At 39.2% G+C, this 24,840-nt stretch overlaps 1 protein-coding gene across 2 annotated transcripts in view; it reads right to left on the bottom strand.

Annotated features, from left to right (window-relative positions):
- Window positions 1–24,840, bottom strand: part of VPS8 (VPS8 subunit of CORVET complex) — a 99,285-nt gene that overhangs the window by 62,793 nt on the left and 11,652 nt on the right. For both annotated transcript variants that reach the window (XM_081955372.1, XM_081955371.1), the window contains exons 10-26: window positions 24,760–24,827; window positions 23,193–23,346; window positions 23,016–23,075; window positions 21,175–21,282; window positions 19,409–19,489; window positions 16,094–16,264; window positions 14,274–14,348; window positions 13,601–13,636; window positions 12,759–12,849; window positions 11,848–11,894; window positions 8,995–9,084; window positions 8,077–8,123; window positions 7,369–7,591; window positions 6,388–6,477; window positions 5,397–5,448; window positions 4,657–4,699; window positions 1,152–1,224 (exon numbers count right to left, since the gene is read on the bottom strand). In XM_081955372.1, coding sequence (XP_081811498.1) covers window positions 1,152–1,224; window positions 4,657–4,699; window positions 5,397–5,448; window positions 6,388–6,477; window positions 7,369–7,591; window positions 8,077–8,123; window positions 8,995–9,084; window positions 11,848–11,894; window positions 12,759–12,849; window positions 13,601–13,636; window positions 14,274–14,348; window positions 16,094–16,264; window positions 19,409–19,489; window positions 21,175–21,282; window positions 23,016–23,075; window positions 23,193–23,346; window positions 24,760–24,827 — 1,509 coding nt within the window. The remainder of the gene's footprint in view (window positions 1–1,151; window positions 1,225–4,656; window positions 4,700–5,396; window positions 5,449–6,387; window positions 6,478–7,368; window positions 7,592–8,076; window positions 8,124–8,994; window positions 9,085–11,847; window positions 11,895–12,758; window positions 12,850–13,600; window positions 13,637–14,273; window positions 14,349–16,093; window positions 16,265–19,408; window positions 19,490–21,174; window positions 21,283–23,015; window positions 23,076–23,192; window positions 23,347–24,759; window positions 24,828–24,840) is intronic.

Consider the following 24,840-nt stretch of genomic DNA (forward strand, 5'->3'; position numbering starts at 1 on the left):
ATATCACATGGACATTCCAAGATATAATATTCTGAAGACTTATTCACTCACTCACTCACTCACTCACTCACTCACTCATCAAACATTCAATTGTGATACACAAATTAATCCACTTCCTGTAGTTAATATGCCATTTAAATATAACTTGCGATTTTTCATTTCATATTCATAACCCACCTTAGACTTGGATACATTCTTTGATACATACTCTCTCCTCTATCATACCCAATATTAACTACCACTCATTCAGATTCATATATTTATATCTGTATATCTCATTATCAAGATTGGATGGACATACAAAATTATGTGTACAATCATGTCCAACCAACACATCTCTAACATTATGAAAATAATTACATGTGTAATCCATACATATATTTAAACAATTCAATGCTGAAACATTTGCTAATCATGCAATTCATTTTTTCATGCACTTTAGTTGTACCACACACTGCTCTAACACATTCATTAAACCAAACTTCAATTTGATATTCACACAAAACATTCCAAAATTCAAGCTTAGTATGTTTACTGCAGATATATTCTTAATAAAGCATTTCCTACATTCATATGCTCTAATAAGTATAAAGAGGAGGTTTCTAGTGTTATACTCAATTTCATTTCAAAATTTAAATAATTTTATGCTTGTAGTAAAAATATTATAAATTGTACTTAATACTGATAAATATTTTAATACTCTAACTTATCAAAATGATAGACCATCAATAATTTTAACTAACACTGTACAAGTAACATTATATCAAAACAATACATTTTAAAATTTACAACAATATAAAAAAAGGGAGAAAAGATAATAAAAATATATAAATAGAATGTTCAGGTGAAACATAAATTTTTAAAAATGTGCTATATCCTTGCTCACAATGTATGCAGTACTGCTTCACTGGCATTACAGTTTCTGAGCATCTTGCTCATATATGAATACAATTCTAAATATGAAACCGCAGATTAATTCTATAATTGGGGCCAAAAATGAATACCACTTATTGTTAAAGGAGATCTACCACAAAATTACACCGCTAAGAAAATGTTAATTTCTTATCAAAGATAGCAACTTGCATAACTTTTTCTTTTCTTAAAGTACATTTTTTCCTGATAATTTTATAGAAGTATTTAAAAATACTCACTTGGTTTTTAATCAATGGTACCAGGTCTTCAGGAATATTGCCCAATGGATAAGCTCGGCCTGCCAAACAGCAGCTGTAAGGAAATACAGATAATAAGAACTACAACTTTGTGTTCAACTATCAGTTGGTTTTACTCCTCCTCCAGCTGTTTATATTTGAAACATTCTTGTTCAGAGTTCCAGGCATTCTGATTCTCACAGCGTTCCCTACCCCCATTCAATGCTATATTCTTAGTTCACTAAATATAGGCTGCTCTAACTTAATTTACTCTGAACTTTGTCTACAAAGGTTTCGTTAAATTATTTCTACAGATTCTCAGTATCTTCAGGACTGCTAATAGTGTTTATAGCCATAGTATATTATAGGCATGCAATAACAGTCTGCTATTAATTTATACGCGTCATCTTTAACATATGACCACAATTGGGAGCATAATTTCAATTGCTAAACAAGGTTGGTTGTTAAGTGAGTCATGACCAACCTTTTTTTTTTGCCATAGTTGTTAATCACCAAAATTGTGAAGTGAATCATGCAGCCGTTAAGAGCATCTGGTTTTCCCCATTGACTGTTTTTGTTGGAAGCTAGCTGGGAAGGTGGTAATGGGAGTCACGTGACCCTGGGACGCTGCAAATGTCATAAATACAAACTGGTTGCCAAGTGCCTGAATTTTGATCATGTGACTGTGGGAATGCTGCAATGGCAGGGGTGGGATTCAGCCGGTTACCACGTGAACCGGGTGTTAATTTTACATCGGTAGAATTGCAGGGACGTGCGGTCAGGGGAGGCAGGGGAGGCAGAGCCTCACCGCTCTCATCATGAAAAGAAAAAAAAAAGGGAAAAGGGAAAAGGCACACGTGGTCCCATTCCCCGCCTTCCTGAGTCAACATGAAGGGGACCGCAGCTCACACTCCGCGATCCCACAGCTCGCGCTCCACAGTCCCCTTCATGTTGACTCAGGAAGGTGTGGAATGGGACCACGTGTGCAGGAGGCTGAGGTTGCCTCAGCCTCCTGCACACGTCCCATTCCCCGCCTTCCTGATGACGTCACCAGCCTCACCAGCCATAAACCTCACCGCACGTCACTGTAGAACTGGTAGTTGCAAATATTAGTTGACCCCGCCCACCCTGCCCTGGCCCTCCCAGGAGTCTCCATGTGGCCTGTTCATCATTCCAGGTAAGTGCAGGGCCCACGCGGAGGCTCTGGGAGGGAGAAAAATGGGCCTCCCGGGCAGAGAACCGGTTGCTAACATTTTTCAATCCCACCCCTGTATGGTTGTTTGAGGGCCAGTTGTAAGTCACTTTTTTCATTGCCACTGTAACTTTAAACGGTCCCTAAGTCAAGAGTGGTTAAGGCACCAGACTAGAAAGCAAGAGACTGTGATATCAAGTTCTGCCTTCGCCATGAAAGCCAGCTGGGTGACCTCATTGTCTCTCAGCCCAATTCACCTCACAGGATTATTGTTTGGGGAAAGTAGGATGAGGAAGGTGCGTTGGATATGTTCACCGCCTTCAGTTGTTTGTGATGAAAATAATAAAGGCGGGATATAAATAAATGAATAAATAAATAAAAATAAATTTTATAATCTCTACTTTTGTAAACTAGCATCAGAAGTATATTCACACAGAAAAAAAGCAAACAGAAAAATAAGGGAGTCCTTTTTTTAAATAGTTCTTGTTCGTGTACACTTTCTACCCATCTACCTACTTATTTTAATATGCAAAATACATTTCAATGAGCAATCTAAATATTACTGGAATTACTTTTTTCCCATTAGAACATGGCATGCATCCAAACACAAAATCCTTCAGTACAATAAATATTTTGCCTTTAAGCTGCTACCAGATTCATTTAAAATTTTGTCATCTTAGCACAGGAAGTAGAAGGGAAAGTAGTATTTTGCAAGAAAATCAGCTACTTCACAATTACCCCTCCCACATATCTTACGAATAAAATCAAAGAAACCCTTTACAGTTTCAGTGAACAAGAGGCAGTTAGCTCACAGCAACAATATTTATCAGCTTTGTGTGATAATGTATTCTAATTTTAGCTATTTTCTTTAACTTTGAACCCATACAGAATCCCTTGTTTTCTCTAATCCTATTATTAGACTAATATATGCAGAGACTGATTCAGTCTCTGACTCAGACTGATTCAGCAGCTTTTACTAATTCACTCACTATTTACTAATGAATCAAATCAATACTTTTAAAGGCTAATAGCAATTGTTCGTATATAAGCAAATTAGTAGCGCCCTCTAGTGTCCTACCTAGATTGACTGAGATTTAACCTTTCAACCAAGACATACTGTATATATGGTAAAAAATATCATTATCAGGACTGTACGCTGCTTGTCATCAGAAACACAACAGTATATTTTGTTAATGTAACTTTTTGTTTGCCCAGTTCAGCCAGAAAAGGTACAGAAATAAGCAGCAAAAGGAGGACAGATACTTGGACTGGAAGTCAATCTCAGACCCAATCTGCAGTTCTATAGTATACTAAGAAACAAGCCAGTGAAAGATGGAGCTCCCACCCGTAGTACATCTGTCACAATATCCAATCTTATCAAGCAATCTGATACTTAATTAAGGCTTACAGGACAATATTCTTGCTCCCCCTAGCTTTCTGTCATGCACATCAGAACATATAGGTCAGTGGTGGGCTTCAAATTTTTTTACTACTGGTTCTGTGGATGTGACTTGGTGGCCGTGGCATGGCTTGGTGGCCTTGGCTTGGTGGCCGTGGCAGGGGAAGGATATTGTAAAACTCCATTCCCGCTCCACTCCAGGGAAAGGATACTGTAAAATCTCCATTTCCACCCCACTCCAGGGGGAAGGTTATTGCAAAATCCCCATTTCCTCCCGATCAGCTGGGACTCGAGAGGCAGAGAATAGATGAGGGCAGGGCGAGTCAAGAGTATTTACTGATTCTCCGAACTAAATTTCCGCTACCGGTTCTCCAGAATAGGTCAAAAATCTGAATGACACCTGATATAAGATATGATTTTAGTGATAAGACCTACAATGAAAGGTCTCTTCACTCAAAAAATACAATATGCTGAACAGTCTAACCTAGAATAACTGTAGGAAAAAGAGATTTTTCTCTCAGAATCTTTGCAGACCCCATTTCTGAGTTTTGTTTTCCTGATCATTTTCTGATTAAGTTTTCCTGTAGTCAATGCGTCAGTTTTATTATACACTATTGGTTTTTTTCAGTGTTGTTTTTTCATTGTAAATTCATTACTATTTAAATTAATTATATGCCCCTGCTCCATTAGATTCTGGATATCTTACAGATACAAAAACAACAGAAAACTTTAAACCATAAAATACCATGGGCAGCCCAGTCTAAAACAATCAAAACAATAACTCTATTAGGAGTACATACACGTACAACCCCAGTTAAACTATTGAAATATTGCATCAGCATAAATTGCACAGCAGGATTTTTCTATTTCATGTGGCTATGTAGTATATTTAATTTATGTTGTTGAAAAAAGCATACCTTATGTAGACAAGCAGTTTGTTGCCCATAATGACTTGCTCATCTAAAAAACAGCAAAAAATACATACATAATCTTGAAAACTGAACACATTTACTAAATGGTCTAATGTATGCAGATTTAATAAAACTATATACAAAAATCAAGATCCTATTGCCTCTTTAAGTTGATAAATTGAGAGATGTCTGTGCCAAATTCAATGTATACAGATATTTAAATATTCCCAAAGGTTCATGCCAAATACAACTTTCTAAACCTGACTGATAAAGTAAAAAAATAAATTCTATTCTTACATGTAGTATTATACCTATCACTGTATAAAAAGACACATTACTTTCAGTCTTGAGAGTACAATCCTAGTCATTGTTTTAAAGACAAGTACTATACAAAACAGTCTAATATATTGGTCCATCTATCTCAGCATCTTTTCCAATTAATAACAGTGACCCTCATGAAGGATTAGCAAGTTAGTTAACTTTTGTATGTCTAAGATTAGGCACTCATACAAGACTACATATAAAGGTAATTTTTTTCAGATAAAAGTTATTGTCGGGACTACCCAGTAAAGTAGTTCTCACACACAGCAAGCCAATTATCAATAAATGAAAACTGTCAGGCTGAGAATATATTGAGTAAAAAGTAGTAATGAGTAGTATTATTCATAAGCATTATTAGAGGAAAAAAGAACCCACAATATAAGAAGAAAACCTTCCATAAAAGATACTGATAAAGCATAGTATACCTGAGAGAGATTTTCCAGCACTAAGCGGATGAGCAATGGCTTTGAACAATTTCTAAAAAAAATAAAGAGGAGAAAAAAATTAGCATATCAATGGTTCCTTTGTGATTTTGGTTTTTCATTCTTGAAAATTATTACATCCTAAACATTTTCACACACTGTCACGTAGAGATATTAGTGGACTTGACAGTAACATAGAAAACTTTGCAAAAGAAAAAGCATACAAAGCAACTTAAACGGAACCCTGTACCAAGGATTCTGTAAGGATGAAAAGAGGTGTTCAAACATCATAATTTTCTTTAAATGATTAAGAACATTTTACACGAGATTCATTTTTCCTGCATAGAAAAATGTTTTTGAACAATGCAAGAAAAGAAGGAAGTAGAAGGAAGAGTTTAGTCTAGCAAGATTAATGTCAGATTAAACTCAAGAACAAAATGGAACAATTCAGTCAGGGTTGCTTTACACATAGCAGACAGAATGTTGCCAGATTAAACAAGGACATACCCTGAGAGATTCTAGAAGTGGCTATCCTTGCTCTCTTCCTCTATTTACTCTAGGCTGTGCTGCCTCTTGTCGCCCTCACCTTTCTAGAATGTACTCTCTCTTTTCTGGGAAACTGACGTTTCTTGTAGTTCATCACCCCATCTCCTCCTCAATGGGCATAATCTCTTATAATCATTTTGCTGTTTTGAGCTCTCAACACTTGCTTAAAGTCAAAGGCACAATAGTTATTCCCATGATCCCAGAAAGTGACATTCATATTTTTTAAAGAAAGTTTTGAAACTGCTGATTTATACAAACTGAATTGGAGATTTTAATTTTGAAGATTTGTATATTTAGTAAATTGGTTTATTTGATTGTATTTGATTCTCTCTCTGTCTCTCAAGATCTATAAACTAGTGTAGCTAATTGCATTAGGAAGAAAAGAAATTATTAAAATAATAATCCTAATTCAAAGCCATCAATTAGCATTCAAGATATATCTTCCTACCTCCATTGGAGTAATGTAGTCATTCATTCCACTGTTATAGACATATATCATGGCATCATACAGGTGGTTTTCCCAACACATAAGGATGATCTAGAAGCAAAACAAAGTTTAAGATTTTTAAATCTTCTAAAAACCACATGCAGATTAATCTCAGAACATACTTCACTTCAAGATATGAAATTTGTTAGCAATATTTAGATAGATACAAGAGATAAAAGGCCTTACTTTACCCATGAGTAGAAAATTCATATCTTGTGAATGATCCATTTCTCAAGACTCATCAAAAACATCAGCTTTTTTTAGGAGGCCTTCAACCTATGACTTCAAAGTGTCTGAGTGTCTATTTGTCTGAAACGGTATAGGGTTTCCTGCCTAGGCAGGGGGTTGGACTAGAAGACCTCCAAGGTCCCTTCCAACTCTGCTATTGTATTGTATTGTATTGTAAAGTCTGTATTTTCTCTGAATCCTTTTCCTTAGGGGTTGGATAATCTGCCTTCATCAGATCTCTATATATGGAACTAGTTATCTATAGATACATTTAAGTATTTGGTCCAATGCATTCATCAAAGTACCCCTGAAGAGCAGCTGTCACTATTTGGGCCTTCATTACCCAAGTTCCTATGATTAAGGAATTATTATAACAAGCTTCCTCTTCTTATAACCACAAATCATCCTAAAATCAGATTTGGGAATAATCAAGTGACAGATTAAAACATAACATCTGGTTACCAAATACAGTGGTACCTAGGTACTTAACTGCTTTGAAACTCATCGAATTTGGTACTCAACCATTTTGACACAAACAATTTGTCTCAGTACTCATTATTTGTTTGATACTCATCGCACCTCCTGGAACCAATTAATGATGAGTACCAAGGTACCACTGTACTTTATAGCACTAAGGAAAACATATAATACAGAACATTTTGAATATTCCTCTTATTCATCAATAGAATGTTATAAACAACTAAAAATTATCACCTGTTGTATATCAAGGCTGGTAATATCCATATGTACAATGCAGGCTTCCATATTTGCCATTAAGTTCTTATCTTGGAAATGAAGTAGCAAATCCTTCATAATCTGAGCTGTGAGTCCAACCAATTTATCACTTAAAATGTAGGGCTCAAGACATTCTAAAAACACTCCCTTTGCTACCGAATTTTCACTCATTGTGTCATACATTTGACCGAATAATACATCTCTGTGGAGCAAAAAACATTGCAAGTATTTAACAGACATTATTTTGAAAGTTTATAGTTCATCCAAGATGGATAATTTTTAGCAATATATCTGTTTTAATCATCTGCTATTTTATACAAAAACAATTTCTAAACATAGCACTATTATTCAAAATTATGCAGGCAGAACATACACATACATATATGTTTATCTTAAAGCTAGCTATAGAACAATTATCCATTAAGATTATGCAAGGCCAGTGACAAGATGCTTTTCAAGCATCACATCTTCTTGAAGACTGCCCTACCCACTCTTATCACCCTTCCTCCCTCATTGGTTCTCTGAAAATACACTGAAGATTCAGAGGAATACTTCAAGTATTGCCTGAAGCACTTCTCTAAGTGCTATGGCACAACTAGATTAGATCTCACTCTTATTAAAACAACCTAGAAGACTAGGTTTTCCAGGGGAAAATTGCCATAATTCATGAGGCCTGCTTTTACTTACATTCGTTGAAGCAGAAGACAATAGTCAACAATGACAGGGACCATAGTCTGCAGAAAAGGAACATGGAAAATCTAACTATTTGCATATACCAAGGGCCTCTCCTTAGTAGACCAAATGGTTCTTAATGAGAGTGGTGGACTCTAGATAGTCAAGTCCTATACCCAAATCTTAGATTGTGCTTAATAAGAAAGTATCAACCAGTGCAGATCTTGTCGTATTTTACAATGTAGATGCTGTATTTTGCACCAATAGCAACTTATGAATACTTTTCAAGAACACATTACAGGCTAATTTTTTGGTTTACTGTATTGTTTAAATACCACCAAAGAACAAAATGATAGTAAACTACTTAAGGCTGATGGCCTGATTGGCCCAAAAACAAGGCTTCTTGGTATGTGTTATCTCGTTATACACCATTAAAACATCCTTGTAAAATGATATGGGTATTTCACATTTTGTCATGTCTAAGGCAAGTTGTACTCATCTCACTTTTTATCTTTTTCCCTCAAATTACAGTCAATGTTATGTATATAATGTTTCTTTGAAAGACCATAGGATTCTTTGCTAATTTTGTCGCATTAGACTAAGAAGACACACTTCATAGTAGTTTTATTCTTGTCCATTATCTAAACAATGTATTTTCCTTCTAGTTCCTTAAGCAATTACATTTGTTCTTACCATCCCTTTATTCTTTTCTGTTTATTTAAATCTTCCTATAACTATATATACTTGTGAAGTCTCTTCAATATGAATTTTCCATTTATATGACAAATTGGAAATGGACCAAAATATGTGATAATGTTAGTGCATAGGACCACAATTTCTTTTTCCTCTTGAAGATAATTCAAGAGGAAAACTTGTTGCTCCTGCTTCTTCTTTTTAATACCCCACTTTGGTAGTAAGTCTAAAGTAGCATACCTGGAAATGTTGCTCCATAACTTGGATTTTACCCTGCTCGGGACATTTCTTCATGGTTCGATCAGCACAATGAATAAGTATTTCAACCATCTATAAACACATAAGATTATAGCACGTTTATAGCAGGGGTGAAATTCAGCAGGTTCTGACAGGCTTTTATTTATTAGACTTGTTAGCCGCTCCCTCTCCACGAAGGGACTCGGGGCAGCGTACAATAGATACATCACATGTTACACGTTAGACATTACACGGAGGAGGTATAAAGTCACAACAACAGTTGTTACAATACATAAAACAACAATCATAATAAGGTTAAAAAGCATTAAAATACCCTAAAATTTAAAATTGAAAGTTTAAAATTGCCAGGAGGATTAGAAATAGAACTATAGTTGAGCCAGGCCGGCTAGTTGGAACAGGTGGGTCTTGAGTTTTTTACGGAAGGAGCGGAGATCGGTAGTAATCCTAATGTCGGGGGGGGGGGAGGTCATTCCAGAGGGCTGGGCCCATCACAGAGAAGGCCCTGCTCCTGGGTGCCCTGGGCTTTGGAGAACCGGTAGAGGAAATTTTGAGTAGTTCAGAGAACCAGCAAATATCACCTCTGGCTGGTCCCCGAGTGGGGTTGGAATGGAGATTTTCCAATATTCTTCCCCTGCCATGCCCACAGAACCCGTAGTAAATAAAAAATAATGGATTTCACCACTGGTCTATAGTCCTAATATAATGAGACAAGTCTGATTAAAATGAGTACTACAAAAACATTGGTGCAATACTTTTTTTGAGCAATAAGCACCTGTATATTCTATGAGGAAGTTTGCCTCAGGCATATTTTGAAATTATTTCCCAAGGGCTCATTAAAGTGGACTTGAAGGCAAGGAAAGGAAAAGCAGGATTCGCCTTCTTTGGGCTCAGGTACTGATCCCCAAGAGAAGTAGAATGCTCCCCACCCCTTCGTTTCTAATAAAGTGACCAAAGGATTGTAGAACCAATTTTCTGAGTGCAGAAGGAGATCTGGTTGGGATTCCATTCCTACATCCCAGGTCTGCTACTGCAACCTTTCTCTCTTTCTACCCCAGAGGACTTAGTTGAGAAATTTTGTTCTTGCAGATCCTAAAGGAGGGGCCCCAAAAAACAGCTTCATAGTAAAGATTATTTCCCCTTTGCATAGAGCAGGCATGTCCAAAGTGCGGCCCGGGGGCCAAATGCGGCCCTTTTTCAAATGGCAAGCGGCCCACAGCCTCTTCTCCCCACTGGAGTTATTTGTTTAGTCTTTCATAAAATACCGTATTTTTCGAAGTATAAAGATGCATCTTTTTCCCCTCAAAAAAGAGGCTAAAAATCTGGGTGCACCTTATACACTGAATACAGCATTTTTTGCCTCCCAAAACTCTGCCCCCTTCACCAAAATGGCTGTGCATAGCCTTTAGGAGGTTTTCAGAGTGCTCCTGAGGACTGTGGAGGGCATAAATGGGCCGTTTTTTGCTCAACTTTGCCCCCCCCAGCCCCCAGGAGCACTCTAGAAGCCTTTTAAGGGCTATTCATGCCCTTTAAAAAAAAGGCCAGTTTTCACAAAAAATGGGCCGTTTTGGGGAGAGTGCAAAAACTTTTTTTTTAATTTGCCTCTTCAAAATCTTGGTGCGTCTTATACTCCGAAAAATACGGTAGTTAATTTGCATTTAATGTTAAGGGTTCAAAGAATGTCAGGCTGAATGATCGGCCCCACACATTTTCACATCACCAAATCTGGCCCTCCTTGCAAAAAGTTTGGACACCCCTGGCATAGAGGCTCAAAGGAGCAAAGAAGCTTCACCTGTTCTACTGGGAATATAGTAGGAAACATGAGTACCGAGTCCAGTCCTATGCTAGCAACAAGGGCTGGATTCCCTACACTTTGTCCTATTTTTTAAGGCATAAGACAATTGCATGTAGTAGTTCATACAGAGCAAAATCAAAGAGCAAAATGCATCTGCCAAAAGCAAATTTTATATTGACTTGTAATTTTTCTTCCTGGTTTTAGAAAAAAACAATTTTGAAATTATTTCAGAATTTCTGTGGAGTTTGAGAGGAATTGTCCCAATCTACTTTCCAGTAATAGAAATTTGAGCAGAATGGGAGCACATTCAACCATAAAACGATAAATAAAGGAAACTGCTTTATGGTACTGTATTCAGATGATTCTACAGGAAAAAAATATCTTTATTTCAGTTTTTAATTCTGTAGTAATACTGACGTGGTAAAACTTTTACACTTACTGGTAATCCAATATTAAACTTCTAAGTGGCTGCATACAGGATTCCTGTAACAACTGTACACTAACATTACCTCAAAGTAAGACAATCCTGAATTTAAGATAATTTTCCCACTTATAAAAGGAAGATTAGATCAAAAACAGTAAAAAAAAACCAACCCACTCCTCACATTTCTCCTTTATAATACTATTAGAGTAAAACAATCCTCTCATTTGAAAAGTAAATTATTTGGACATAGAAGACTCTTCTTTTCTAGTTCAGGAAACTAGACACCAAGTTCAGAGAGGAGAAATACAGGATTAAACATTATTGAAGCTTTATTGCCTCAGTTTTATCCTCTTCTTACTGTTTTAAAATGTAGAAAATTAATAAACATTTATAATGTGAGTAGATTGACCTAAAATTCTATTAAAATATACCTTGAATATCATGTATAATGATATAGGTGTACAAACAAGGATCAGTTATATGAAACTGCATGGCTAAAAATCAACCTTTTCGCAATGAAACCCACACATATGTATTTCTGAGAGGAAAATAAAATATACAAAAGGAATTTAATTCAAAAGCTGAACGCAACTTTAGATGAAACAAAAGAAAAACTCACTCTGTCTGCAACAACAGCCTTCCGTTTTTGTTCATCCCCAGATAAGCCTGTTTAAAAAACAAAGTCTTTTAATTTTCAGGTACAAACTCAGGATACAAACAGAAGCAATTTTCTTATTATCACAGATAAAGTTTTAAGTGTAATAACAAATGTTTAATGTTTTATAATTTACACAAACTATCCAGGTATAATTGAATTGCTATGGTAGAAGTGAATTCATATGCTATTTCTTATGTTTAATGTTTTCAGTCTTACAACCATACTGAACTCAGAAGGTGGAATTTTTAATATTATGATAAATGATCAAAGACAGTATAACATCTATTTCAGTGGTGGGTTGCAGGAGGTACGCCCCGGTACAGGTGTACCGGAGCCTGCCCGGAGCACCGGATACCATTCGGGTACGGTGCTCCGGAGGGCCCACCCGCCCACCCAAGCTCCTTACCGGTCTTTTAAGTCTTCTGCACTTCTGCGCACGACGCATACAGCGCCTGCGCAATGCTCCGCTGAGCAGCTGGAGCATCGTGGAGGCTCACGGAGGCGCTATCGTACCAGTTGGAACGGGATCTGGAACCCACCACTGGTCTATTTATATTATCCAAGCTCAATTCAGAAGCAATGGCATCCAACTTGAACTTTTCAGTTTTTACAGCTTTCACATACTGCAATATAGCAACCATTTCGATCACCCCTAGCTATTCACATACTGTAACTTACTGTATGTTCTTACAAAAGTGATATGCAAAAGCCTTGATTGTCCAAAGCTTAATGACACCCATGTTATTGGGAGGACTGTGACTTTGTAGGCAAGATGAGTAAATGGTACAGTAAATGAAGTAACAAATGACAAGAAGAAATGATGGCAACCAAAACAGGAATAAAATGCTGTTACCTGAGGTAAATACACTTACCCACAACAGCTTTGGCTTTCCCTTCATGAAAGGACCATGACAAAGCCAATGCTTCATTAAGACATTCTTGTTTCAGAAGGTGATCGATCCTCTAAGATAAAAAGTACAAAAATTACATCAGAAATATAGATAAATAATATTCAGTGAAACATGGATTCTATAAACTTAACGCAAACTTGCAGTGATCCTGTTTTTGTCTTCAGCATACTGAAGGCTTGTTCTGAAGAAAAGTGTTTTCTTTAAGATTCAAATGAAAACCATCTAGCTAATTCTGTTTTAAAAACAATTAGTAATCTGGATAGATTTAAAGGATAAAATCACATCTTTGTTTTGCTGTTTGTTGGTATTGATTCAAATTAATCATTTTTAACAATCACTATTTAATTATATCCCTCATCTAAGGATGGATTATTCTAAAAAAAAATCCTCTTTTCTCAGTCAGACTGAAATTTAAACAATGTTTAAGAACCATTTTAAACTAAAAGTAATATAACCTAAAATCCAGATGTTCAACGCTGCCGCTAAAATAATTATATATGTATTATTTTTCAATCTGAAATAAAATGTACAGGACAAATTCCAAGGGGAATTAAATTGACAGGTTTATCAGTGGAAGATAATGCCTGGCTAGGTAATGCTGGGAGTTGAAATTCACCTCTTAAAATTGCCAATTTTGACTAATATTAGTTTTAAAATGTTATATTAATAAAAATGATATACTGAAGTCAGAATATTGATACGTTTTTCAACAATCTGCACATTTAATCTGAAAATGTTTCTCACAGACACCTCTATTTATGAAGCCATGAAAAAAGTAACTTGTTCCTTCTCTCTTCACTTACCTCCCTCCAGGTCCTCAGTGTTAAAACATGAACAGACTGAAAGCAGATGAGGGGAAAACAGGTGAGTAACAGATATTAATTGAAGAGTATATTAGCAATAATTATGGGATTTTAAGGAGTAGAAGAACGATGAATCAACTTTTCACACATATGCTAAATAGCTTTTTTTGATTTTGGCAGGGTAATCACTGAAGTTGAAATCAATGTATCTCAAAGGTGTTCATTTCAAAGAAGACTATGCTGAACTATTTTTCAGTTGTTGCCAAAAACATTTTTGCTGACAATAGCAATAGCCCAAAGCCTCATAATTATATATTCTTCTTTCCCTTTCCTTCTCTGGAGGAATTGCAATAAAAAGTTCAAATGCCATCATTATTAATTTTGCTTAATTCAAGTCTGCTGTGTTACCTGAATTGAACAAATCTATGTATAAATGTTTACATCATGTTATAAACATGTATTTGAATTAAATCATCTGATTAAAGGACCGGTGATTTAATCAGCTAACAGGTCTGATAAATAATAAGAGAAATGATAAAGGAGAATAAGGTTGACTCAGCCTTCCATCCTATGCTGACTCTATAAACCACTTAGGGAGTGCTGTAAAAACATTGTGAAGTGGTATGTAAGTCTAAGTTCTATTGTTAAGTGCTATTAACCTGGACAAACTTACCTTTGTACCCAAATAAAAAATCTGACCACCACAGTTGCTGATTGACTGGTAGCAAGCCTTCTCACCCACCAGTGCCTAAAAAACACAGAACATTTTTATTTAATGCAGGAGTATATAGTTTACGTTTTTGATGGATAAAAGCTAGGTATAATAAATACCCAATCATTTAAAATATAAATGAAGCAGGACAAGTAAAACATTTTAGTAGTTTATCCTCATTATCTTTGAATTTGCACTTATATAGTTCACAAAATCATAAGAGCTTTAACTGTTTAACATTAATTTACACCCTATGCTAGAAAATTGCTACTATACTGTACTGAATTATGCCATAAAGAAGACAAGGATCTAGGTCAGTGGTTCTCAACCTGTGGGTCGGGACCCCTTTGGGGATCGCACGACCCTTTCAGAGGAGTCGCCTAAGATCATCGGAAAACACATATTTTAAAAAAAAATATGGAAAACATAAAATAATTTTATGGTTGGGTGTCAGCACAACATGAGGAACTGTATTAAAGGGTGGCGGCATTAGGAAGGTTGAGACCCATTGGTCTAGGTTATTTGAGGGCCTGCCTCTCTTTGATCATATCTACTCATCTCATCAGTTCTGGCAGGAGATGTGTGCTCTGGATCCTATCTATTGTAGAACAACATCTGGCGCAGCCCAGGAAGAGGCCCTTTTCTGTTGTGACACTTACCCTTTGGAACATCATTCCACAGACATTAGATTTGCTCTAACTTTAAAGGCCCTTTAAACAGTTTCAAAAGTCTATACTTGAACAGAAAAGTGGGGGGGGACCCTTGTTATCAGGAGTGGGATTTAGTCAGTTCGCACCGGTTCAGGCAAACCGGATGCTAATTTTGCATCTGGTTCCCAGTACCGGTTGTTGCAAGGACAGGCTGGTCCTGCTCACCCAGCCCCTCCCCTCCACATGGCCCGTTTATCATACCAGGTAAGTACAGGATCCGCATGGAGGCTCTGGGAGGGCAAAAAACAGGCCTACCGGAAGTTCTGGAAGTCCAGAAATGGGCCTGATTTTGGCTTCCAGAGGGCCTACGGAGCCCGGGGAAGGCCGTTTTCGCCCTCCTGGAGGATCGAAAAGCATGGGGAGGGTGAAGACGCCCTCTCCCCGCCGTGAGGATGCCACGTCGGCGATGCTCCCCATGGCCACGCCCACCCAGCAACCGGGCAGAGAACCAGTTGCTAACATTTTTCAATCCCACCCCTGCTTGTTATCCTCTTTTAACCTATAGCAGCTATAAACTGCCTATGTCTTGATCCACTGAAAAACAAAGGTATATTTCAGAAATATAAAGTGGAGTTTGATTTCTTTGGCCAGGTTGTACATGTCATATTCTTGCAACTTTATAATTCCAGTCAATATTACAACTACATTAACATCTGAAAGTCACTTACAGACTGGATGTTCCCAGCAGCATAGAGAATTTTATGTCAGTGCAAGCAACAAGGCTCAATAAAACGGGGTTAATCTTTATGATGAAGGGCTTTCAAAACTTATGCTTGTCATAATGGGTACAATGGCTATACATCAGGAATACATTGTAAAATATCTAAATGCAACTACCACGTAAAATTGTATTAAAACCATTTCCTATAAAATGCTTTGAAAAAGTAATGCCTTTATTATTACAACCAGTAATAAGAGTGTACTATATGCTAGACACAGCAGCCTTGATATATATAAAGCAAAAAGAAAGGAAATTGTATCTGTAACATTTCAAGACACCTCAAATTTCAGAAAAGAATACTACAAAAACAAAACAGAATAGAATACTACGGGAACAAAATAGAGCCATACCAGTGCTTGGCTAACGTTGCCTCCTGTTGCCAATGATTTGAAGTGGCTGCTATTGTATACTAGCTGAACTTCTGATATCTCTACGGTCTCAAGTTCCTCCTGTGTATGACGATCTATCACATGCAATTTTTCCACACTGTCTAGAAGCACAATCGTATGGGAGTTTATCCACTAGAGGAAAGCCAAAACAATACATTGGTATCAAAACAGTGATGTGATATATTTAAAAAAGAGTTCCAGAGAAAGAGCATACAGTAATGTCACAACAAAGGATTCAGAAAAGGTGCATCATGAGAAGTACAGAAGTAAGACCTCGCCTCCAACACTTGTAGAATTCTAGGCACTACATGTTAGTGGGGGAAGGGGTTCAAGCTGGAAAGGATGTAAAGGGTGACAATGAAGATGATCAGGGACCTGGAACTTAATTCCTATGAGACAAACTGAGGAAGATGTATGACTTATCAGCCGCCTCAAGTTAAGATCAACTTATAAAGCATTTCATTCTTGAAAGCACAAAAGTTTACACTCAGTTTTGTGACTTAAGGTGTCATAAGAGTATTGCATTAATATAGGTTCCGAATATTCTTAACAGTTGACATAGCAATCTTGCTTAATATTCTTAACAGCTGACATAGCAGGGGTGGGTTTCAGCCAGTATGCACCGGTAAGCGTGTACCGCTTCGTGAAACTTAGTGTGCCTTCCTGTACCTGAGCTTCCGGAGGCCCCGTACTGGAACTCTCCCTCCCCTGGTCTGCCACCTCCCTGCTCACTCCCCCACCCACCTAGTCACCTCTCGCTTTCTCCCCCCGCCCGCCCAGTCACCAATTGCTTCCCCCCGCCTCTCCGCACCAGGCTTGCCCCCCCTCACTTCCTTTGCCGGAGCGGAGGATTGGGAGAAGAAGCCCACGTGGCACATGCTCAAAGAGAAGGGAGCAGCGTGCACCACGTGGGCTTGTCCAACAGCTGAAGAAGGAACAGGAGGCGAGGATTCTGCTGTTGTGAGAAGCCCATGTGGCGCGCGCTCCCTTCTCTTTGACAGCCGCCTGGTTTCCAATGGGCGTGGGGAAGAAATCCATGCATTTTTCCTCCCTCTGCATGGATTCCGCCCCCATTGGAAATGAGGCGGATGTCAAAGAGAAGGGAACAGTGCCACCACATGGGTTTGTCCAACAGCCGAATCCTTGCCTCCTATCCTTCTTCAGCTGTTGGACAAGCCCACGTGGCATGTGCTGCTCCCTTCTCTTTGACAGCAGCCTCGTTTCCAATTGGGGGGAGGAATCCATGCATTTTTCCTCCCTCTGCATGGATCCCCCACCCCTTTGGAAATGAGGTGGCTGTCAAAGAGAAGGGAGCAGCGCATGCCATGTGGGCTTGTCCATCAGCCGAAGAAAGTTGTGAGAAGCCCACATGGCACGCACTCCCATCTCTTTGACAGTTGCCTGGTTTCCAATGGGGGGGGGGCGGAATCCATGCAGAGGAAGGAAAAAGGCATGGATTTCTTCCCCAGCCCCATTGGAAACCAGGCGGCTATCAAACAGAAGGGAGCGTGTGCCATGTGGGCTTTTCACAACCCTCTTCGGCTGTTGTACAAGCCCACTTGGCACATGTTGCTCCCTTCTCTTTGACAGTCACCTCGTTTCCAATTGGGAGTGGGGGAATCCATGTGTTTTTCTCCCTCTGCATGGATTCCCCACCCCCATTGGAAACGAGGCAGCTGTCTCTCTCACACACATATACAAACACACACACACATAGAGATATACCGTGCATGTGTAAGGGGGACTGGATCAGCTGGGAGGCTGGCAAAAAAGAAGCCTCTGTTTATCCGCTACTGCGGCTCACAGAGGAAGGAGGCGGGGATGATGGCCTGCCCTCGCCCCTTCACTGCTTTCCCAGCCAGCCACCCAGCCAGGCAGGGCTGCAGCCGACGAGCCTCAGAGGCGAGCGGTAAGTGAAGAGAGCGCTGGCCAGCATCCCTGCCTCCTTCCTTTGTGAGCTGCAGCAGCGGAGAAAGAGAGGCTTCTTTTTTGCCAGCCTCCCAGCTGATCCAATCTCCCTTACACATGTGCCTTGCATTGTGGAAAGCATGGTGTGTCTGTGTGTGTGTGTGTGTGTGTGTGTCTGTGTATGTCTTTCTATGTGTGTGACATGCGTGCCTTCCATGGTGTGCCCAACACCTTCGGACACTCACCAGATCACCCGCCGAGCAGCAGAGAAATCTGGTTTCAGCAAAAGGGAAAAAAGCCATTTGAAATTAGCTCTCTTTGCTGCTCTGCTAAAAAGGTGGGAACAAAGGCCAAGAGATACGTAACAGGACTAACCATATTCAGTTAACCCCAGAGCGTACGAGGTTAAATTGGGCGCTCTGTGGATTGGCTTATAGGTCACAGAATGCCGTGATCATAGGATTTATTGGGCACCAGTTTTAGTTCATAGAATATAGCTATGAAAATAAATGGAAGGTGTGTGTGTGTGAGGGGGGGGGGGGGGAGAGAGAAAAAGAGAAAGAGAAAAAGAATGGAAGAAAGGAAGGAATGGAGGGAGGGGGAGGGATAGAAAAAAGAGAAAGAGAAAGAGAGAAAGAAAAAGAAGGAAAGAGAAAGAAAGAAAGAAAGAAAGAAAGAAAGAAAGAAAGAAAGAAAGAAAGAAAGAAAGGGAGAAACAAAAGGAAGGAAGGGAGGGAAGGAGGGAGGGAGGAAGGAAAGAAAGAAAGAAAGAAAGAAAGAAAGAAAGAAAGAAAGAAAGAAAGAAAGAAAGAAAGAAAGAAAGAGAAAAAGAACTTATGATTACAATTGAGCCCAAAATTTTGGTTGCTAAGCAAGAGCATTGTTAAATGAGTTTCACCACATTTTCCAAGTTGGCCATGCCCACCCGGTCACATGACCACTGAGCCACTCCCACAAAACAGGCCACACCTATAGAATAGGTTCTAAAAAAATTTGGAACCCACCACTGTGACATAGCTATCTTGCTTTTTACAGTATGTGTATTTTTACATATTCATATAATTTCTTTCTAGACTTTGTACAAAATATTTTTTTTTCTTTTCTATTACTATAAAGAACATAAGAAATTGTTATTTTGCTGCCAAGTAGACTTTGGAAACACAGGAAAAATGGCGTAAGTGGCAAACATGTATCCAAACATTTCATTCATTATTAAATAATTATTCAGGAAACAAATAAAAGTCCTTTGTCTGATTTTTACAGACATCTCAAGCTGCTTTAATTTGAGATATGCTGTATAGCCCTTCTTTGAATACTTAATTTTATATACTGGTATTTTCTAATTAAGTATAAAATTTGAATACTTACTGTAAAATTGATTAAATCATAATGCAAGTGTAGCTGCTTCTGCTTTGTAACATGTATTGCTCCAGATTCATCTCTTTTTACCTAATGGAGAAGTTTATCCCATTATTCTTTGACATCTCCCTTGCAAATAAAGATTCCTTGGTATTAAGTTTGTAACTTACTAACCTTTGCAAGCAATACTTAGAAGTTACAATATATTTGAAGATATTTATACTGTACTTAGTATATTTACATAGTGGAATAAAAAGACAAATATAAATTGTAGTGGAAACTGAATCATCTAGAAAACAATTGTTCTAGGCATTTTGACATGAATATCACTACAGACCAATCTTACGGTTTGCAATAACCTTTGTCAATAATAGAATCATTCTAATTTGCAACAAAACTAGCACATATGAACATTCATTTAAAAATACAGCCATTTCCAACTCAGGAGTCAATTGCAAAAATTATTTCCCATTAATTTTAAGGCAGGGCTCTTCAAACGTGGCAACTTTAAGACTTGTGGACTTCAACTCCCAGAATTCTAACCCTAACCCAGTGCTTCTCAATTATTTTCTGTCATGCCCCCCCTAGGAAGAAGAAAACATTTCGCGCCCCCCCCCCCCGCGACTATAAATAGTATCATTTGTCTATAAAATTGTTATAAGTACACCTCTGCATAACATAGCACACCGGTCTTTCCTCGTCTCCCACCGTAGTCACATGCTTTCTTTCCTCTTTCCCTCTTACTTGTCTATCCTTCCTTCCACCCTCCCTTCCTCCTTCCCTTCCTTCCTGCCTCCCTTCCAGTTCCCTCCTTCCTCTTTCCCCCTGCCTGCCTGCCTTCTTTCCCTCCTGCTTATCTATGCTTTCTTCCTTCCTTGCACCTCCCTCCCTTCTGCCTGCCTGCCTTCTTTCCTCTTTCCCTATCCTCCTATCCTTCCTTTCTCCCTCCCTCCTTCCCTGCCTCCCTTCCAGTTCCCTCCTTCCTCTTTCCTCCTGCCTGCCTGCCTTCTTTCCCTCCTGCTTATCTATGCTTCCTTCCTTGCTTGCACCTCCCTCCCTTCTGCCTGCCTGCCTTCTTTCCTCTTTCCCTATCCTCCTATCCTTCCTTTCTCCCTCCCTCCTTCCCTGCCTCCCTTCCAGTTCCATTCTTCCCTCCTTCCTTCTGCCTCCTTCCTGCCTGCTTGCCTTCTTTCCTCTTTCCCTCTGGCGTGTCTGCTTTTCTTTCCTCCCTCCTCCCCTCCCTCCCTGCCAGCAGCTCCTCCAGCATCCCAGCTGGAAGCAGCAGCACAACAGTCGCCGTTACCAGGGGCGAAGGGGTGGCGGTGGCAAGATCGGGCGACCGCCGCCCCTTTGTCCCTTCCCCAACAGCGGCTGTTGCGGTGGAGCTTCCAGACGGAATGTTGGCGGTGGAGCTGCTGGCGGGGAGGCGAGCTACGCGGTGGCGAAGACGGGCGGTCCCATGCTTCCCTCCCTCCCACCCCCGCCCGAGCAGGCTTCTTGCACAGCTCCAGCCCGCGGCTCCAATGAAAATCCACAGTCCGAAGTGCTGCCACTTCCAGGCGGGATATATTATGCCTCGCCCACGCCTTCGCCGCCGTTGCACCCAGATGGAAAGGGAGCCTTCGCGCCCCCCTTTACGGAGCCTCGCGCCCCCCCAGGGGGGCGCGCCCCACTATTTGAGAACCGCTGCCCTAACCCAAGTTTGAAGACCTCTGTTTTAAGAGAAGAAATTTACAAAAGCCAATTTCAAACTTTAGGGATAGCCTGAATCTTACCAGAAGGAAATGGACCACATCTCCTCGACAGAAAGCAAGCACTGGATTCACAGATGTTTGGGCAGCAACAAAATACCAGGCAAGCAGTGGAACACTAGATGGTTCCATCTTTAAAAAAAAAAAAAAGGCAGGGGGAGAGGGGAGATTAAATTGTTACCACCACAGAAGAATTTAAAAAATGCCACATGGGTAAAATGTAAGATCTTCTTGAGAGAAAAATGTAAGAGTAAAGTATATAATATCTTAGATTTTAACTTTTATAGAGATATGCTTAGTTAGCAATCTAAAACATTATTAGCTCAAACACATCAGAAGAAATCCCGTAATGGTGGCGCACACAGCCATATTTGCTGGCACGCCAACCAGTCAGCTGATTTTCAGCCTTCCAGAGGGCTGGGGGAGACCATTTTTGCCCTCCCCAGGCTTCAGGAAAACCTCCACAGGCTGGGGAGGGCAAAAAAACAAGCCCAATGGGCCAACCGGAAATTCGGGAACGAACTTCTGATTGGCCCGTTGGGGTCATTTTTCGCCCTCCCCAGGTTTCAGGAAAGCCTCCGGAGGCTGGGGAGGGCAAAAAACGGCCCCAACAAGCCAACCGGAAGTTTGGAAATAATCAGTTTCTGGTTTCCAGAGGGCCTCCAGTGGACCGTGGGAGGCCATTTCCGTCCTTCCCCAGGTTTCAGGAAAGCCTCCGGAGCCTGGAGAGAGGTCATGCGCACATGCGCAGCTGGCAGGGGAGAATTGGTAGCATATGCGCAGACAATTTTGGCATACCATAAGAAAAAGATCCACCATCACTGTTCTAATCCCACCCATTTCAATTAATTTAGGTATGCTTAGCAGCACATGATCGTGAATGAAGGCAAATATATTTGTTCTAAGATAATGTTGAATCCAATTTGAGTTGGCCCTGGTAACCGACTAGATCTAGCACATGATCAAGCTATCTACAGGAGTCTCAGGACAGGACAGACACATAAATGATGTTCATATAAATCAAATAATATATTGTATTAGCATACACTATAAATCAAACACACACTAGAAAAAGAATCTTGTAGTGGAAGGATCAGTATAATTTAATATAGACTGGCTTTTTTGAATGTTTAGAAACTTTATGCTCCATTCATTTCCCAAGCCGGCAAGCTCTGTTCTTTATATATGCCAGTTCTATAATAATATTATTCTATTAAACCTTCAGAAAACAGCTAGATTTCCAAGCTACTTTTTCCTGAAATAATAATGACTTCACTTAAGTGCTGAAATTCCCTTTTCACTTTCAGTATTTTTTAAAAAATATATGTAAAAATCTTATCTGAGCTTTTTAAAAATCATGTTTATTGCTGCATATTTCACAGTTGCTGAATTTTATGCTTCATATTAATGGAAGCTTTCACTCTTTAAATGTTTACAGGAAGACCTTGACTTACAACCCAAAAGTTCTGTTGCTAAGTGAGATAGCTTTTAAGTGAATTTGCCCCATTTTACAACTTTTCCTGCCACAGTTGTTAAGTGAATCACTGCAGTTGTTAAGTTGGCAACACAGTTGTTAAGTGAATCTGGTTTCCCCATTGACTTTGTTCATCAGGAAGTCGCAAAGGTGATCACATGACCCTGGGACAATGCAACTGTCAGAAATATGAGTCAATTGTCAAGGGTCTGAATTTTGATCCCATGACCACAGGGAAGCTGCAATGGCTGTGTGTAAAACGGTCATGAGTCACTCTTTCCAGTGGGGTTGTCACTTTGAACAGTCACTAAACGAACTGTTGCAAGTCGAGAACTATCGGTATTTGCAACTAAATATTTATAATTCTTGGGAGAATAGGAGAATTACTCACACGACCATACGGGAATGTCATCCACACTTTCAAAGATGGCTTCAATCCAATCACAAGAATCTGAAGTTAATAATAGCAATAATAATAATAATGTAAGAATCATCCTTAACGTCTGCATTTTACAATTTTTTTTCAAATATTAGCTTTTACACGGGGTGTTTATGGAAGCTAGGTTACCTTTGTTAAGGAAGCCATCGCTAGCAGAGAATATTGGGTGATAGGATGGTCTCTCAGCTCAGCCTTTGCATGCAAAGGCTCAATGCAGCAAACCTCTCCCTTCGAACCACTGAACAGACAGCGAGATTCACATGTTCTCACACCCATGACTCTCCTGAATCACAGAAAATGGGACAATTTAGGTACATGTCATACAGCAACTTATTTAAATGTAGCATTATTTTAAAAAATGTGTAAGCCATACTGTCAACTTATAGCAAAATTCCATGCAGAAAATCCAAGCAAGTCTGGGGGAGGGACGCATCCCTAAGTTATACACTTGTACTCAAATTGTTTTGTTTCACACAGGTTGCTTTCGGGAAGTGAGGGGAGCTGGATGTCAACTTGTAAAGCGTTTCCATGATTATTATCAAGTCGACATAGAAAAGGGATTAGAATTCCATGCATACCTTTGGCCAGAGTCAGGTCTCATATTCCTACAGCTGATGTGTGAAATGCGCATGAAAATAGCCTGGCGTAGCATCTTGTTGGTGAATGTGATTTATGATACAGACAGAAGGGAGGGGATACAGGGGATAAAGTTCAAACGCAATTAAGCGGAAATCAGTTTCGGCTCCACAGAAGAACATGCCAAAATGTTGGTCCTTATAAATGAATGGATTTCTTTTGAACTTTGTCTCGAGGCTCGTAAATTAATTAGGTCATCCTTTGGAAACTTCACACATACAATTTAAATAGGGTAGATATGATCCCAGGAATGATAGGAAAATTGTGTCTGAGTCCTGCAATTAATATGATAATTTTTCCATCTGCAGTTATTTTTTATACGGTTCTGATAGCATTACATATGATCCTATGAACAATGATATAGTAGATAATTACAGAAGCAATCACAGATTAGATCTGGGGTTTTTCTGTTTTGTTTTTTTAATCTTAGAGCAATTGTGACACAATTTGAAGGTGAAGGTCATCAGTCTTTGGTCATGGTTATTCTCTGCTTTACTTTTCAGACTGTTTTCATACAAATGTACCGTTCCCCTTCAGAGATCTATTAGATCAGTCCATCCCAAGATCTGAAGATTTCAGAGGAAGTTTTGAGATTTTCCTGAAGGCTTGACAAGCAGTCTGAGTGAGACTTTTAATTTCTGCTTAGAAAGGGTTTTTGCAAGTGCCTTGGATCAGATTGCCCCTGTGTAGCCTTCCCTGTACATCAGTGTCAGGGGCACCAAGAAAATGTCATCTGATGGGACCCAAGGAGCATGCCTTCTCTCTAACAGCACCACTGGAACAACCATCTCCAAAGAGATTTGAACTGTCTTGATCCTTCAGTGAACTTTAAAAATCTAGCTTCTTCCTCAATGTCTGAAATAGGTCGAGGTATTTCCACCCAGATTGTATTACGTAGTTTGCTATGGAATATATTTGTTCTCTTCCCTTCTGATCGTTTCCATTTTTGTTTCATTTTCAAGTACCATGGTTGTATACATTGCCGATAGTCACTGTTGAGTTGGAGGGCTAAATCTAATAAATAACTAAGTAATGTTATAATAAAATCAGATATTCTTACTTGAATGACAGTTCAAATACAGAACCACCACTGTCATTGCAGATTGCGAGAGTTGGATCATCTGTAAACTAAAGAAAATAT

This window comes from Natrix helvetica (genome assembly GCF_964273705.1).
Source record: "Natrix helvetica genome assembly, chromosome: 5".
NCBI lineage: Eukaryota > Metazoa > Chordata > Lepidosauria > Squamata > Natricidae > Natrix > Natrix helvetica.